The 15,608-nt window shown below is 42.1% G+C and overlaps 1 protein-coding gene across 1 annotated transcript in view; it reads right to left on the bottom strand.

Moving 5' to 3' along the window:
- KMT2A (lysine methyltransferase 2A) overlaps window positions 1-11,977 on the bottom strand; it is a 1,466,550-nt gene extending 1,454,573 nt beyond the window's left edge. The window contains exon 1 of the mRNA XM_085645838.1: window positions 11,671-11,977. Coding sequence (XP_085501964.1) covers window positions 11,671-11,868 — 198 coding nt within the window. The 5' untranslated portion in view covers window positions 11,869-11,977. The remainder of the gene's footprint in view (window positions 1-11,670) is intronic.
- Window positions 11,978-15,608: the final 3,631 nt, after the last annotated feature.

The raw sequence follows: 15,608 nt of genomic DNA, 5'->3' as shown, positions 1-15,608 counted from the left end.
TTTATAAATATTAAGAAAAAAATAACTTTTGGAAAGTTGCCTTTTCCATGCCTGAACTTCCTGTGTGCTAAACTGGCATTGCTCTTCCACTTCTGCTAGCCAATAATCAGCAATGGAATAGATGTGAAAAAAGGTGTGAAGTGTTTCCCAGAAGGAAACAATAGGATGACCTGAAGGGGGCTATGAACATCGTTTTGACATTACTGTGTAAAATCCTTCTAGAATGTCAAATACTGCTTGATAAATCTGCTGGGTTCTACATATAACACTGGGGACACACTTCAAAGTAAGGGAAGTAGGATGTCAAAACAATTCTCCTGTATCCACTGTCTGGTTGCTGGCAACACTATCATTGTTCCTCCAAACATCTATTACAGTGATTTTAGTGTTGGATGTAGGAGGAAACTAGGACTACCATAGTATACTTCCTACATACACACCTTGCCCTCAGAGTCCAGGTTTAGAGTGATTGAGACTTTTGCAGTCTTGAAAAATGTCTTAAGTAGGTATGGGTGGTCCTAAGAACTTTTGCTCTATTGGTTAGGGCGCGCCCAGGAGTCATTCACAAGCACTCGTTCGTGCCAGGCATAAATGTGGTACCTCCAGGCACCCACTTCAGAACACGCCTGGACTGGAGGAAGAACAAAAGAGCACTGGACTTACAAGAGCATTGAAAGACTTGACACACACTCGGCTGTACCCTGAACAAAGAAATGGACTTCAAGGGTCAGTCTCCTGTTCAAGCTATAGGGATAAAACAAACTACGGAGGCCTTTCTGCCAACTGTCTAGCTGATCTGTGGCAACTGGGCTCAACTGGCACCCTGTCAAGGACCTCAGAGGAGACATTTAGAGACTCACAGGGTACTCCTGTGAGGGATTGGGACTTTAAGTACTAAAGAAGGCAAAATCTTTGATCAGGACAAACCTGGTTGCAGTATTCGGCCTGCGTTCCATCGAGGTCAGTGTCATATTGCGCATAGGTCCTGGTCTACCGTGACCCCTATCAGTGGCATTTTATGCTTGTTGGCACGATTCCTTATTAAAACTTTAAAAACTCACTTTTCAGATTCCCCTTTCTGGATTTTGATTATTTTGGTGGCATTTTGTTTATTAGATTTTATTCTATGTTTCCAATACGGTTTTTGATTTCTTTATTGTTGTGCATTTTGACTTTATTGCTGTTTTGATGTTGCATAAATACTTTAATACCTTTGACCACCGTCACTGTAATACGGCGGTCGGAGAGAAGCCCTAGTTGGCGGTCGGAGGGAAGCCCTAGATGTCGGGCGGAAAGACTTCGACAGTCTGTCCGATGGCTTTCCGCCCGAAATTGAAATCAGGCCCTTAATGTGTGTAATTCCTTCCCCACCAGCGATTTAGGTTGAGAAAAAAATTAAGAATTCTATAAATTGATTAAATTATAACGGTGATACAATTTTCGGCAGAAAATTAGGGGCTGTGGCTTTGGGTACCTGCACAAACTGTTTCTCAAACTGCATTTCCATAAATCTACAGGGACCATGGTTGAAATCCAAAGCAGGAGTATGTGACAGTTCGGCTAGGATTATTCTTTTGAGACACTCCATAAACTCAACAATAAGCCGGATTTTTTTTAAAACAAATTGGTGTGGTCTAATTGTATGGAGCGACTGCTGCCAGGGCTGGGACACACTTTCATAAGGGCAGTAAGAAGCCAACAATGTGATGAATCTGATGCAGGCAATGCCTGAATTTTGAAGGCTTGAATAATACTTTACAAATCTTTTCTATTTAGCAGCAAATCATGCCAGCGTAGAGAGCTTTCTGGCTTCTTTTCAGATATTGCATTTAATTTTAGTTATAAATTCCCTATAACTAGTACATTTTTGTGTTAAAAAAAATACTTTTGTATAAACTATAACTTGCGCCCCTGCTAAGCACTGTATGTGACCTCACATATTACAGCAGTCACGACATGGCCTATGACATAATTTATGACATCACTGATGAAATCATGCAAGCTCCGTTTGTTCACATTGTTCTATAAACAGCTTTAGAGCTATGGAAGTGCAAAATAGCTCAGAATAATACTAAGCATTATTACTGCTATCATACATACAACTCCTAGTAGTTAACGCAAGCCTGTGTTATGTGGAACATTGACCCTATACCACACAAAAGCACACTATGCCACAATAAAAGTGGCCTACGAAAGAGCCATCAGAACCACACAAAAATCGCTATTCCATGCGCATTACTGAAGCAGACTGCCTTTCTAAAGAACCCCATCAATTTTTCAAAGATTGAAAATTACCTTAAGGAGAACGTGGACAACTCCACAACTCATGATCTACCCACCATAAAAAGAGGCAATAATCATCCATCAATGCATACAAAAAGATTTCATCAATATTATCATTGCAGCCAGACTATCAAGATCATTTTCAGACACACACTGCCAAAATCTCTAAAAATATCCTTCGCTCTATCAGCTTCTTTAGAATGATAAACAGAAGAGGATTGAGGAAGCCAGACTGAAGTCTGAGGTAATCCAAATGCTTTATGATATTAAAAGAAAATCCGGAAAGTTGACGTTTCCTTCCAGTTTAGATTTCTCTAGCTTCCTTATTCTTCCATAGGAATCTAGAGCCTATTTTCTTAAAAGTACCTTTTGTAAAACCAACAGGCATCATAAAAATGATATACAGAAGAAGGGGAGTAACAATCATTTTGAGTGAGTCTAAACGGCACAACCAAGACAAAAATAAAAGGGTTCCATTATGAAAGAGAAGATTCAACATTGGTAATAGATTCCTTAAAAATAATTGCTACAGAATCCTGAACTGAAGGAGTAAACCATATACCTAAATATTTTATTCGAGAGGAGAACCAATCAAAAACAGTGGTAGAAAAAAGACTGTTTAGTACTATATTTATTTGAAGGAAATATTTCAGACTTATCCATATTAACTTTATGACCGGAGACTGGAGAAAAAGATTTAATTGCAATGAGAAGAAACGGCTTAGGCCACTCAGGATGAGAAGAAAATAAAAAGAATATCATCAGGTCTTGGAGAGACAATGGTATTATTTAGGTATCACAGTTATTTCAGAGGGGTGATCCTATTTCTTTTCCTCAACTCATTGCATTGTCCACAAGCTTTTCACTCATTTTTAATTCCTTCTGAACACCATTGACGTTCTCTTCACTTTACAAGACATTTTACCTTCAATGCCACACAGTTCTAATTTATCCAGAATCCTTCCTTCCTACCATAAAGTTTCCATTATTTATAAACTTATTTAGCCTTAGAATCCTTTTCGAACCAAGTTCATGACTGAATGCCACTGGGAGAGCGATTTAGGGGTTAATTGTCAGATTGCCTTTTGGAATAAAATTAGGCTATGTATTCATAATATTTCGAGATAAACTACTTTAACTCAACCTTTATTTTTTATTTACCACCCACTTTACATTACTTCCCTTCATAGAGCCGGATTCTCTGCAAATTACTCCACCCGATGTTGGTCTTGTACTTTTCCCAAAAGTGATATAATGCATATATTGTTTTGATGCCCCAACAAGTCATCATTCTGGCATAGGGTTTGGACCCAACTTACAAGAATATTTCAGATGCATCACCCTTTTAACATTCTTACTGTCTTTTCAGAACTCTTACAAACAAATTTTCTTTCAACTTTCCTAAGAACAACTCATTAGAAATATTTTTAACTATCGCATTACAACAAATTGCTCTTAATTGGAAGTGTTCCTCTAATCTTTCCTAAAAGGCCTGGTGGGATTCAGTATGTTATCAGCATAGATTGGATACTACTTCCATGCCTTCTGGTGCTTCATTTAATAATAGACGTATGTTGTGGTTGCCATTAACTACTTTCCTTCAAAATGTTGTAATTTCTCCTTTGAATACTGTTTGCATGATATCTGAAAATTTCCAACCACCATGATTACATACTTCTCTGTTTTGCTATCGTTAATGAATAACTTCTTAAAATTTGGATGCTCTCATTTGTTATGTACTTTGTGAGGACTTTATTTCCCTCACCTCATGGTTATCCTTTATTTCCCTGGTCTCTTCCTTCCCCTCAAAATGCACAATCCTGAAACAGCTTTTTCTCAGCAGATGTAATTTTCATGAAGTGTCAATCCATGTTTCATTGTACCGTTTCAAGATGCTTCATGTTGCTATTGATAAATAAAGTTTTCTAAAAACAAAAACCAGAGATGTTTCCTGGATAACTGCACCCCCCTTCCTGGCAATCGAGCCCAGAAAACAGTTGCACCATCATGCGCAATCCTAAGCTAACAACCCATGAACTGGACACAACTCGACAAAAAAAAACTTATTTTGATGTGCAGGTAAGCTAAGAGGGACTGTCCTACGGTTCGCTGTAGCATTATGAACTTGCATATATAACAGTTATGGCCCACAATAATGATAAGACCAAAATACGCAGTAGTCAGCATCAAATTGTAACTTATACCTCTTACATTCAAATAACACACATGCTATGAGGGTTGCCCAACACCAGCACTTTACAGCAAAAAAAACAATCACCACTAAATGAACAGGCATGAACTTACTGAAGAGATCTGTCACACAATGCTGGACAATTTGGAGGACTTTAATGCAGTCCACCACTGTAGGTTACAAATATCTATTCAATATGAATGCTTCTTTACATCTCACAAAGACTGACATATTTGGAATGATAATAAAAATCCCCAACCCAACAGATCTCTCCACTATTCTTTCCTTCCAAACCCGTCAGCTCAAGACCACAACAATACACAAAATCTCAGACTGGACAACCCAGTGCAGTAACCAGCTTAGCAGAATATCACAAAAGTCTCATGAATGGACCAGCAGAGCACTTCAAAGCTACCAGTATAGTGAAATCCATAAAACTACCTGCCTGTGTCTCACACTTCATCATCCATCACTGCTACTCGCTGTGTTCCACAACCCGATAACCATACCTCAGTAGTCAAAACTCACATGAAAAGTTTCTCACATAGGATCAAAACAAAGACAACATCCTTCCAACCGCACAGCCTACATGGTGTACAGTGCTACCCATGGAGACAAGTGCTTAAGCGCCCTACATAAGGGTAGTAAGCATAGTTACCTTTAAGGTGCGAGTCTGGGCAGTCATGCATTCGGTCATTAATATCCACGCAGGGGGCCTGTAGAAGTGGGCATTACAAAGGGTCGTTTTGCTGAGGAAGAGAAGCGCCCTTTAAATGGAAAATGCATATATGAAAAGAAAGCAAAAAGTAAAGCTGTGAACACTCTTGCTTAGGTGAGCGGTCATCTGTGCCTCACATGGGAGGGCTGAGCTTTGTATTTCTAATTTAGGTTAATGTGACAAATTTCTGCATAATAACAGCTGTCTATCTGGCTTCTGGATCCCTAGTGCAAGTAAATTAACTTTGCTGATGCCTTCACTTCTTACTATAGTATCAGAAACTTCTGTTGTCAATTATATTCTCTCTTGAACACTAATGTGTGCAACAAAACTACATACAACGTTTTGTAAATATGTTCTTTTTCTACATTACTATGTAAGTTACTATTCCCTGTCTAATCACTTTGTGAATAGTGTACACAGTGGTCGAAGTGGGGAAAAAAGTAGGGGAACTGTGGGTGGAGAATCAGAGGGTGTGTATATCCTGAGGATTGGTCAGTGGGCGGAGTCAGAGGTGTGGCCAGAAAGAGCAAAACATCCCAATTTTTAGTATTTGCCATTTCACTGGCCAGTTACAGCTTATTGTGTTATTTAATTGATCCAATGGATTGTCTAGTTTGTTTAAGGTTATTGGCATTAAAATACATTCATAAAGCTGGATGCGTTTCCAATCAGAGAATGTCCCAAATTCACTTAAAAGTGGAAGCACAAGCCATTTGTCTCTGAACCATTAAGTTTCGGTCCTCAGCACTTCTTTTTTCCACCAGAGCAGTTCAAACATGAATAGCAAAATATCCTAGTTTGCAAATGTTTGCCACATAATACATCTGCTGCTGCATAATCTGAAGATTTTAACTAAAGAAATTGTTTGTAGCTCAAACGGATCAAAAGTTACTAACAAATGTGACTTGTGTTGCTAAGAACTGGAGGGCCCGTTGCAAAGCTTGACTGATCACCTTTCTCACTGCTGCGTTTGTATGTTACACTGGTACTGATGAGGGAAAATCTTTGTAGAGACTCTTAGTATGTATAAACATTTCAATATTATAAAGTATCAGAATCAAATGAATCTAGACAGCAGAGCAGTTCATATCCGTCACACTAATCCAGCAGTTCGAAACTGGCATGTTCAAGAGATTTTCCTTCAAACAAGTGGAACCAGAGGTCCAATATGTGCCCACCACAATATCGGCAAGGATTTACTGTAAAGCAAGAACAAAATACTTTACCTAACCAGGTGTGGTAACCAGTCTATGAAACAATGTGATAAAGGTCTCTCCTATCTATAAATACAAACATGATTTGGCCACAGCATAACATGCCACATTCTTATAGCCAATTATACTCAGTGCCTCCACCACACCATCCACCACCTTTAGCCCCAATGTCAGCAATAGAAAGCCCTTATCAACAATCTCATTGTCACCAATTCTCAACAATTCCTCCACCAACTCATCACCTTTTACACACACATCAATTACCATCACTGCCACCTCCACCAACCCCACCACTTCCATCTACTTCTTCCCACTCGTGCAACCCTTCATAACCATCCATGCCACTATTATTCTCATCAATGCCTCCACATCAGTCCCTACATTTTCAGAGTCCTCTATTCTCAGCAATGCTTTTACCGCCTCCATCACCTCCTCCTAGTGATTTCACTTCATCTCCATGTTAGTCTTAATTTCAATACTTTTTATTGAGATTTTGTCATAAAAACAAAAACAATACCAGCACATACAGAGCTAAACATTTAGTCATACAAAAACATAGAACATGCACAGAATCCGTGACCACTATATTCTACGGTACCCCCAGTTTCCTTCTATTTCTTTTATAGTCTGCCCTTCCCCCCTGTTCTTGTAAAGAATCTAGTTTTTGTAGAGAAGAGATAGGGGCCTGAGTTGCGTTAAGTTTATAGGAGCATAGATAGAGAGAGAGAGAGAGCTTGGTAGTTTGTTCTGACAGCTATTAGACTGGGGTAGCACCCGCTTTTTTCATGGGGGTTCGTATGGGCCTATGTATTTGTCCATAGATGTCCACATCCCTCTGGTGGGTTGTCTCCACGGTGAGTCTTGTAGGGACAACGTATCCGCACCTCTAAGATATGTTACCCAGTTGAGCCACCCTTTAAACGATGCCTTGGATGTGTTCTTCCACTTATATAGAATCATTTTAATCCCTGCAGTAAGCAAAAGATCGAGTAGATCGTTGTCTCTTTGTGAAAGTGGTTCTGTCGTGATAGGGGTAGTTACCAGAGTTGCAAATTCTGGCTTAAGGGAACATCCTAGCATGTCAGTTAGGAAGGTAAAGATTTTCTCCCAGTAGGTTTTTAACTTTAGGGCAGTAGAAGATGAGGTGAGCTAGATCTCCCTTCTCGCCATTACAGTTCCAGCATAGGCCATTTGTGTTTATTCCTATTTTCGCTAGGCGAGCAGGGGTCCAGTGTAGTTTGTGTAAGATCCAGAATTTTGTCTGAGCCAGTACCAGAGTTACTTTACTGTGTGTGGGGGAGGACCATAACGTTTGGCTTTCTTTCTCGTTTAGGGTGTTACCTCGCTGTGACTCCCAGTAAGTTTGTGTTTTGGCGTTGAGTCTTAAGTGTTTGGGCGCAGGAGTCTTTAGATGTGTGACACTTGGTGGCTCGTTTTTTTAATACTGGACATAAATTGGAAGACTGAGGGTATGGCATTGGACAGTCTCGCTCTGGACACTGCCGCCTTGATTTTTAGGAAGTTGTATAGTTCGATATCTGGTAGGTTGTGTTTGTCCTTAAGCGAGCTGAAAGTGATGGGCCTTCCTTCCTCCTCTAGCTGAATAGGGAGGGATATTCCTGCATTCACCCATGTTTCCATAATGAGTGTTCTACATTTGTATTTTATTTTGTTATTTGACCATATTGATTCCCACCTCGAGTTTGTTAATCTGTGTTCGAACTTCTGATCAACCTTCAATAGGGCATTTCTGGTGTTTGCAAGTATAGTGTTCGATAGAGTGTTGTGTCTGTTGGTTGTTAGAAGTGCTATTGGTTCTAGATTGTTTAGGATAGCTCTTTCCACTTTCAGCCACGCCAGTGTATACTCTTGGTCTGGTAAAATCCAGTCCATGTTAGTCTTAATGAAGCCTTTCCTTAGAGAAGTATGAGTTAATTGTCACTCCCAATGAAATTGGTTTGTGTGATCGGCAGCTTTTTTTTAACATCGTTATTCTTTCCCTCCTATTCAATATAATCACTTATAGGTCAAAAAATGAATGTATAATTTTTAAAGCGTGAATGCTATATTTCCAGAATATTTGCTATCAGTTACTCATTTTTGGGCATAGGCAGTGAAAGATATTAGAGATGACCTGTAATAAATGTGTTCCAAAATATCCTTTTCCATCTGTTAGCCAGGGCCATCCTCATGTGTTGGATATGTAGCAGTTCAGTGAGTATTAAGTCATATAACCATGCCCCTGCAACCCTGTTTCTAATTATTTTTTTCAAGTCCTCTTTATTTAGATATTGAAGGAGGATTCAGGCCTTCGGCCCCCAGTTTTAGGACTGTTTAGATGCAGCTATTCTGCTATTTAGATGTCGGAATCCATTTCCTTTATAGAAGCTGCCAATCGAGTGGCCATACTCGTTACCTGATTGCAACATGCTCGTTGATGAGACAGGGCAACAGTGGAGCCCATCGTTCTCATTTTCCTTTCCTTACAGGGTCAATTGAGGTTGCCCCAAACTCCACTACCCCTGTCCTGCACACATGTAGCTTGGAAGCTATTTTTGCACATTAAAATAATACAATAAGAGCTAGGGAGAGATCATTGGGGCTCCCGAATCCCAGAAGTGGAAACACGGGTCCAATCACAACTGCCGCAAGGGGTTTCCAGCAGTCCCTAGCATTGCCTTCGGTGGGGTACTAGGAAGATCTGCTCCTTGGCTTGGATTTGTGCAGAAAATGTCCCTCCCTATTAGAAATGTCTTTTTTAAATTCCTGCAACGTAATGAATCTTTTGTCATGATGTAGCTGCTTTACATACAACTTACAAGTAGAACTGGTTTTTTGGTTTTTTTTTTTACTCAACTGAAACTTTAGTTTGCAAGGTACATTAAAATTGTCTGAAGTTGGTTTCTTATCTTACTAAGCTGCATGAAAGTTTCTAGCTCAAACGAATCAAAGTTACTAAAATTGTGGTGACATCTCTCTGCATAGCGGAAAGTCCATCACAAAACTTGACTGGTCATCTTTCAACAGTTTATTGCCGTATTGGAGTGCTTAACTGGTACTAATAAGGTGAAATATTTAAAGTGTTAACATGTATAAAAAAATGACAAAATAATGAATACTTAGACAAAATGTGCCACATTAAGCCACATAATTTAGTCAACCATGACAAAATGTGGCACTCCCCGACACATAATTCCAGTGGCCCCGAGTATACCCCAACTGTGGCTTGATATAGCTGAATTTACAGTAAATGTAGACCATTAGGAGTGGAATAGACCACTTCGATTTCTGGGCCCTCCAAACTAATGACCTGATACAATGACCCTAGAAAAGATGGTGAAAATGACAGAACTTTTCTACCTAAAGCCCGTTTTGTATTTAGCTAAACCAGATGATAGCATATTGTTTTGTAGCAGTGCCATCCACGGGCTCCAGTCTGTTTCAGAAAGTGTCCTTGCAGGAAGACACTCGCACCTCTCTTAGTGGACTCTCAGCTGAGAAACTAAGGGGGGCAGTTGGTTTCCGCCATAACAATTCCCTTCTTTGACCTTTGTACTCCCGAACTTAGAATCTGCCTACCTGCTTTGACAATGACAAAAGTACCAGCCTGCCTCCAAATGGCCTAAGAACTTAAAGGCCCCCTACAACCTCACTAGAAGTTAGAACATAGGATTAGCCATGGATTCAGACCTATCCTCAATGTATGTTAACAACATCACAAAGACAGCCTTCTACACAATGAAAACACAGTGTTGCATCTTCCAATACCTTACATACCAACATAAATTCCAAGACTTCCTCACACAATCTCCAAGCTTGGCTATACCAACAGCTATATATACCTTGGTGCACCCGCATTCATCAAATGCAAAATACACCTCGCCCAAAATGCTGCTGGCAAGGCCTGTTCTTCGCCTTCACCCAAGAGAGCACATGACTTCAGTGGTGCCATCAACTGTTCCAGTGCTCCATCAACTACATTTGCAGGGAAGACAACACTCTGCTAGGAGAGGGAAACGGTGTACATGTAGCATGTGCAGTGGGCCCTCTCCTTAAAGTCTGTAAAGGAGTAGGAGACCAGGGCACATGTTGCAAACGAGGATAATCTCTTGTCTTTCTATCCACGGCCAGTACTGCAATCCTGAAGATGTTAACATTAGATTCGAAGGCCAGGAGGGAAATGATGATGCCGGAGCAAAGATTTTAACAAGCAATTAGAATTTGGAGGAGTGTGGCCGAGTGAAAACATAGAGAGGACTAGGAGGACCAACTCCCGCCTAGTGGCCCTTTTTCTCTGGGGGAGTTCCTTCCCCAACCCAATTGCCAGTATTCTAGCTTAATCAACAGCCATTCTCTCTCCCACACCAAGTTGGGTTTTTCGTGGGAGGGACAGTGTGGCTCTGTGGAATTACCTCTCTCTAAAGAGGCGTGTCCAATTTGGAGTCAGCGGTCTCATTTGCCTCACCCCAGAGCTTCGTTACAAAGCAACAAGCTGAGATCTAGTGGGGGTGTGGCGCATTGGAGTTTTCCTCTGGAAACCTCCACTGGGGGCTGCCAAATCTGACCTCACTCCACCCCGGCATTGTAAAGTTCGGTGGCTTAGTTGAGGCTCCAAGAAAGCTTTATAAGCGATGTATGCTTTAATTGATTAATTACTGGGGTTCGCTCTGGTATGGCTGCCCCTTGACGCCAGAAGTCTGCCCAGTTCGCTCAGCGCCACGGTACAGCGCAGAGTATTGGCACTTGAGTATAGGGTTTATAGGGGTTTTGGTGTGGGCTTCAAGGGAGTTCCTGGAATACCACAAATGGCTTTTCTTTAGGTCCCCTCGTGTATGTTTGCCTCCCTGAGATCAGCGATCTCACTTTCACTCCTGCCGCGTCAATGCACCGCAACAGCCTAAGAGGGGACAGTTCTGGGAGGGTTCCCGAGTTTTTTCTGTGAATCGCTGGGATCATAGTCTAAATATGCAATTCCCCCCATACCGGGGTAAGGGGTCTCAAATTGCAGCTGTCTGGGAATTTCTGGGGTCACATTGAGCTAGGACTTGCGAAGGCTGTGTCTCATTATGGGGGTACTCTCCGATTAACGCTGTCCAAGGTCTCATTTGCTACAACCTCTTCCACCACCCTCGCTCCGCCCCCGCACGTTGGGTCTGGTGGGGGTGTGGCTGTAAGAAGCTCCCGTTGCTTACTGGGACTACCAGTGGGATGTACTCTACAGGGGGTGTTTTCGCAAAGGGTCACTGGGTCCGGAATCTCACCTGCTCTCCCGCCGCTCCCAGCGCCTCTCTCCAACGTCGTAGGTTTGCCCGAATGGCCGCCGACACCTGCAAGGCCGCGTCATAGCTGGGCGCTGCTCCAGGGGCCTGCAGCAAAGCAGCCACCCGGGTCCGAGGCCCCAGCAGTCGCCGCCCCGTACCGGGCCGTGCAGGAAACCGCCACCGAGAGCTGTGCGCCATCTGCGGCCGCTTCCGAGGGACTGAGAAGCAACAACACACGGCGGGGCGGGAAGGCGCGCCCCGGAACGTGCATGAGTAAATCTCGCATAGGCTAGCCAAAGGACAGGACTTCAGAATACAGATTGCAGGGTCGTAGAGAGAGCCGCCACAAAACCAGTATAACACAACACTACCTGCTGTAGCCAATGAGCAGTATTCGAGAATGCAGAGTGCAGGGCGAGGACAAGACTACCCCGGAACCTGCATACATAAACAAGGTATGATCGAACGAGACTGAAGAATTATAAAATGCAGAGTGCGAGGCTAAGGCAGACCTAGCCTCGGAACCTGCGTGCCTAAATACAGACCAGGCTAGCCAATGTATTCGATTATATTATACAGTTAAGGGGCCGAGACTGATGTCGCCCCGCCACCAGCATGGAAAAACATCCTTCAGTCTAACTCTAACCAATAGCATACCGGGTATACTACTTGGCTAGGACAAGCACCGCCGTTGAACCTGCATGGAAGAGGATTATATTTAAAGTTAAAAGGATAATCAAGATAGACCACTCCCCAGATCATAGCCTGGAAAATGGTGCTTTATCGCACGGGGTTCGAGCATGGGAAAGACTGGAGTTATCAGGTGTGATAATTAGCACCCACAATACCTAAAAGCGACCCATTAAATTGCAATCTCTGCAAGCTGGGGCTTGGGTCACAATTACAGTGATATAACTTTTATTGCTCGCAGTAATTATCAGGTGCGCTTTATTTTTTATTATTTTTGCAATTTTATGTAGCACGTGTGACATCGTCTTCAGAATAAATCCAAATTCTTGTAGTAAATGAAATTATCTTCTTTTATTGCGAGCCCTGACATAGTACAAGCGTGGGATCAGCCCCAGCAGCATCTGCCTTAACATTCTACTACTAGCCCATATAAGAAGAACTTTGGAAAACAAATAGTAGAGGATTATATATGCTAATTACCTTCTGAATATTACTTCAACATATACTACACAATTCCTTTCCTTTTATTTTTTTTATAAGAAAACCAAAGCAAAGTTAACAAGCATTGGCATAGCCAATAGGTCTCGCCTTTGGGATCTTATAAATGTTTAGCCAGAGCTTTTGGCGTTGCCAATGTCTTTTAGCTGTGTTATAGAGCAGTGTGGCTGTTGTGCAGCATGTTGAAAAGTTCTAATAACAATGTGTTATAAGCATTTTTGTTACCTTATATATAACCAGGAAGACATTATGTACAACTGAACAACCCTATTAAAAAATAATTAACATAAAAAATATATCTGGCTGAGTACTGGGACCTCATGCCCAAGGCATCCTGACCAAAAGCTATTTGGGAGCAATTCATGACCTGGCTTAGGGAAAAAGACATGGTAACACCAGAAGCTTACGTGTCAGCCACAGACACATAATCACTAACTCAATTCCATTCGTCGACCGGGAATACACTTCCATCTGCTCGAAACCTTTGCAGGTGCTGTACATCCAAATTTGTCACACCCTTGTGCCAAAAGATAACGTTGTATGCTTGTATATGATCATTTAATGCCCGACATGGTTCATACAGTCTTAAAGATTATCCCAAAACATTGAAATTATATTAAATTATGTTCCAATCCTCATAAAAAGGCTCAAGGGGTTATGCGCTGACTGCAAAGAGTTGTGTTTTACATCCACGGGATAAATATGAATCTTTGCATGTTTCAACTCAATATTTAATTCTTCTATAATTGATCACATACGTGACATTGAGTTAGTAGGGAGAAATAAACATTCAGTTGCACAAACACTTGTTAGTTTCGTTTGTGATGCAAAAGATTATTATTAGGGTAATCACGCCATAAATTAACATATCAGACGTACAAAAGCAGCTGCGGAAAGTAAGCTCCTGTCTTTCAACCTAGCTCTTCAGCAGCTTTTGAAGCAAAAAAAAAACAAGGTGATGGACGGAGCACTGAACATTTTTAAACACTCACCCCCTGAGGTGGCATGGAGAGCAAAAGAAGGATGGGTTGGGATGCTACCCCAAGAGAGCACCAGTGGTTAGACAAATTGCAAGCTTTCTCCCATCACCTTCTGCGTGTTTCAGGCCATGTACTTGCCCAATGTTGGTACTTCATGGCCCGTGGACCGGTCTGACGCACAGCCTTTTTCTGGATTGACAAAGCAGCTGTACATTGCCTATTGTTAGCAATTCTTCAACACACACATTAAGTGGGCTGTGGCTCCACCCTGAGGAGTGTTACTCACTCCCGGCATACAAGTGCATTGCTCTCCCTTCTGTGGAGGCATCATTTTATATCTGAAAAGTACACCAAAACATCACGGGTTAAATTCTTTAATGTATAAAGACATTGCAGAAAGCGATTGTCTTTTCTATCTTTTCACTACAGCAGGCTTTTCCTTAATGTTTTAGTCAAGAAACCAAATGAAAGCTAGATCTAGCTTTGCTAGTGCTTGTTCTGTCTAGGAAAGCTAACCAGCATTGCACAGTAGGAGCCAGGATGAATGCGAGAATTTTCAAAGCACCAGGTAAAATAACATTCTGCCATTGGAGCACTCCTGCCACCTGTTGGAATTTTCAGTGGGTTCCTCAAAAATACAAATGTCAACATATTTGGTGCATTACAGTCCTTAAAGACCTAGAGTGACATTGGGACAATTTCCCAACCGGAAGTGGTCTTTGATGGCCCTACATGATTGGATAAAGTCGTCCATCTGACAAGTGTGCCGACATACAATAAAATGACTCTGCTACTAGCCTTCATACCATGTACAGAACACACACTCAAGATATGGACTCTTCCCCAGCCCTTTCGGCTTGCACTCTACCTACTCATCTAGATTTTAGTGAGTCTATCTAGAGAACTCCCCACTGTTCTTAGCTATCATAGCCGTAAAATGGTGCAGTGAGTGAAACACTCGCTTCTGATGTAGGCAGTGATCTGCAAGTTAAAAGTTTGGATCTTGGCAAAAGTCACTCGGGCTTCCATCCTTCCCAGGTTTGTGATTGGAGCACCATTAAACCTTAGGTGAAAGTGCCGGCGGTTGTGTTGGTTTAAGTGCTTAGAAACGATACATAGAAACAGATCACTATCATTGGTGCAGGAGGTACCGTGGCACAGCGGCTCAGTGCACCCTAAATAGGTCTGCATTTTACAACCGGGAATCTAAGTGGTTGTCTGCATTCTGGCCGGAGGCACAGCACACCTGTAGTCGAGGGCGCTAGAGTGCTACATGGAAGTCCTCTCCGAGGGAGCGGCTGTGCTACCCTGTACACTGCTCGTTAAAGGTGACCTTTCACTCAGGCCTCCCTGACATGCTTATCACTCTGCGCCACTCAGGCGCATGTATGTGAGTGTTTTTATTTTTTTTGCTCTAAGACATCCCGCCTCAATGAGCGCTCCACTCTGGCAAAAAATGCAGAACATTTCAAACCCATCAGTGAAGAATAAAAGGCTGTCAGAGTGGCCCCGGGAGGTAGAACACACCAGACACCCCCTCTTGCTGAAGGGGGGGCCTGTAAACACCCTCAGAGCTCTCCTCGATGGCCCCCTCCCAGAGCACCGGATAGCGCCAACAAGCTGGAACCAACTACCCTGCGAATAAACCGAGGGGTGTGTGTGTGATTTTTAATGTCGGGCAGTAGTTAGCCCATAGGTAATTGGCATTTCAGGTGCGCCCCAGACTGTTTTACACGGGGGTGGGAAGAGGGGCTTTGTAGTATTTTTATG

The sequence above is a fragment of the Triturus cristatus genome, chromosome 3_1, assembly GCF_964204655.1.
Source record: "Triturus cristatus chromosome 3_1, aTriCri1.1, whole genome shotgun sequence".
NCBI lineage: Eukaryota > Metazoa > Chordata > Amphibia > Caudata > Salamandridae > Triturus > Triturus cristatus.
The sequence above is the reverse complement of the archived record's forward strand: the minus strand, read 5'-3'. Positions and strand labels throughout refer to the sequence as shown.